At 72.2% G+C, this 2,839-nt stretch overlaps 1 protein-coding gene across 1 annotated transcript; it reads right to left on the reverse strand.

Moving 5' to 3' along the window:
* Positions 1–3: 3 nt before the first annotated feature.
* Positions 4–1,393, reverse strand: ARRDC1 (arrestin domain containing 1; the record flags this gene model as incomplete). Its single annotated transcript, XM_012721147.1, has 4 exons — positions 1,304–1,393; positions 471–873; positions 224–274; positions 4–140 (listed from the first exon to the last, which is right to left on the reverse strand). Coding segments are annotated over exons 1-4 (681 nt in total), but the record flags the coding sequence as incomplete, so codon positions are not given.
* Between the last annotated feature and the right edge of the window lie 1,446 nt (positions 1,394–2,839).

Below are 2,839 nucleotides of genomic sequence, written 5' to 3' on the forward strand. Positions count from 1 at the left end.
GCAGTTCAGGTTCAGGGGGCTCAGGACGTAAAACGCCAGGCTGCACTGGCGGTCCTTGCAGAAGCGCGGGGTGTCGATGGCGGCCCGCAGCTGGTACACGATCCTCCCGAACGGGCCCTCGAAGGACGTGGGCACCGTGGCTGCAGAGAGAGCAGGCACTGGCATCGACCGTGCCCCCGCCCCCTGCCCGCTGCCCGCTGCCCCTGCCCGGCCGGACTCTCACCAGGAAGCAGGAACTGGAAGGGGAAGCTGTGCTCTCCGGCCGGCAGGCTCCCTGCGGGGACAGGGGTCGGGCAGGTGCACGCCAGCACCGGCCAGGCCCTGCCCACCCCACCCGGACCGCGCACCACAGCCGCCCTGGGCTGCAGCGTAGGATGGGAGCAGAGCCCCCGCCACCGGGGGCCCGGCTGCCCGCGGGGGACCCCAGCCTGGGAGGGTCCCGCCCGCGGGCCTGGTCGGCGCCCGCTCACCCTTGTCAGCCAGCGAGAGCGAGCTGTTGGCGTAGCTCTCCTCCGCCGCCCACGTCGAGTCGTTGGCCTTGCCGGAGACCCTGCAGGCGCCCGTGCAGCTCACGCGGATGGCTGCGGGGAGCACGCGTGAGCCAGCTCCGGGCAGGGCTCCGCCCTGCCCCTGCCCAGGACACAGGCCGGCCAGCAGCACCTGGGGGCCAGGCAGTGCCCCCGGGCACCGGGGAGGTCGGAGGATTCCCTGCCCTCCCCCAGGCACGGAGGCTGCAGTCACCCGGAGACCCCCGGCAGGCCCGGCTCGTGATCCTGGGTCAGACTCTGCCCTGGGCCCGCCGACCTGTGTGGACACAGGCCTGACCCCGGGGCGGCTCCGGACAGTCAGTGGCAGGAGGCCTCCTCCAGGGAACTACCTGCTGCCCCCCACTGCAGGAATGCAGTCAGACCCGCCGGGCAGCCAGTGCCCTCAGCTGGCAGGAGGCACGGCAGGCCTTCCTCCCGGGGTGGGCACCCTCGGGGCCAGGGCCCAGCTCCGCAGTCCTGCCGGTGCGGTTCCAGGGCCCGCTGCCGAGGGACAGCAGCGGCAGGGCAGCGGGAGCACCGCCAGCAGACCCAGCCGCCCCGGCCAGGCACCCCAAGGCAGCCACCCCCAGCGGGGCGCCCGGCCGCAGCCTTTCCGCAGGCCTCTCCCTCCCCACCTCAGGCCGCAAGGGGGCCGACCGATGACACCGCTGCCCGGGCTGGCCCCCCGCGGCTGGGCTGCCCACGAGCCCCCGCGCCCTCCACACCTGTTGGCAGGGCCAGGGGCCCCCGCCCGCCTCTGGGCCGGTCAGCCTCACCACCCCAGTCCCAGCAAACTTCTCCGCCGCGTCCCCTCGACCACCCCCTCGGCCATCTCGGGCAGCCTGCACGGTTTCCACCCTGGACATTTGGGACAGCAGGGTGCTCCCCCCAGACGGACGTGTGCAGGCTGGGCGGGGAGCGATGCCTGGCCACAGGCCCGAGGCAGAGGCCCGGCGGGCGGCTCTGAGAATGCCGGGGCAGCGCAGTGAGCGGCGGGGAGGGGCCCCCACACTGGCCGGCCAGGTGCAGCCTCGGCTCAGGGACCCCGCACGCACGCACACAGAGGGTACAGCACCGCCACCGCGGTCTGGGCTGCTGGCCACCACCCGGTGATGAACAGTGGGAGACTGTTAGCCCCTTAGTGCTACTCGGGGGGACTTCTAAGCAGCAGCAAGACTCGGGAGCTGGCACCACGCCTCCCTGGGGTCAGGGGAGCCGGTGGCTGACCCGCCCCGGGTTGGCCAACGTCTCGGTGTCACGTGTGGGAGAGGGAGCAGAGAAGGTCGCTCCCGGCCCCGGGGGTACAGAGCGCCTTGGGGCCCAACCCTGGCTCACCTGGGCCACCTGGTGCCTCAGGCCCCGGCCTGGGGCCAGCGGCAGGCACAGCAAGTGACTGCCCGGCCCAGGGCAGCAGCGGCCGGAAAACACCCTCTGTGGCCGGGGCTGCCCCAGACGGCCCACTCCGTGGCCTCCTGAGGTCCTGGGGCCTGCCTGGGTGACTGGCCTCCACTCCTGCCCTGAGTCAAACCCGCCGCCCGCCCGGGGCCTTCTGTCCTGCACAGGGGTCTGCTCCGGGCACCAGCACTGCTGCTGGCACAGGGGCCAAGGTAAGAGGCGCACTGGGATGTGCAGGGAGGCAGGTGGGAGTGGGCACCCATTTTCAAGGCTTGAGGGGACTCCAGCCCCAAGAAACGTGACTTCTGGAGCTTTCCCTATGGAGTCATCACTGGGGCCTGGGCCAGGCACCCCAAGGCAGAGAAGAGCATCCTCCGGGGACGTGACACACCTCCTGGTCAAGAGGTGGGGTCATGCGCCCTCTGTCCACTGCACCTATGGGCCCAGGGCCTGGCCCTACTCCACAGCCCTAGCCAGCTGCCAGTCCCTAAGGCCCAGCATCAGCAGAGGAGCTGGCCAGGAGGGTGCAGGTCAGCTCCAGATGACCACTAGTCCGGGCATGGAGAATAGGGCAAGCCTCAGGCTAGAGGTAAGCCAGCGCCGGGAGGACCCTGCTGGGCACATGCTCTGTCTGGGCAGGGCCTGCAGCTCTGTCCTGGGCCAGCGCAGAGAGCCCTGGGCCAGGCTCCAGGTGGGGCCCAGCAGGTGGTGGGGCGGGCTCGGAGGAGGCGGGGCAAGCAGGAGTCCAGGTCAGAGTGGCCGCGCCAGGTGGGCCTCCGCGAGGCCCCACCCCAGGTCTCCGGAGGGCGCAGGACAAGAGGGCAGATGCGGAAGTGCCTGGGCTTCCCCGACCGCCCGGGGCCCCACCCGGCCTCCCAGCGGCCAGGGGCTGGCAGTGCCCGACGCGCGCTCCGGGC

The sequence above is a fragment of the Condylura cristata genome, unplaced genomic scaffold (assembly GCF_000260355.1).
Source record: "Condylura cristata isolate star-nosed mole 26May11 unplaced genomic scaffold, ConCri1.0 scaffold00006, whole genome shotgun sequence".
Lineage (NCBI taxonomy): Eukaryota > Metazoa > Chordata > Mammalia > Eulipotyphla > Talpidae > Condylura > Condylura cristata.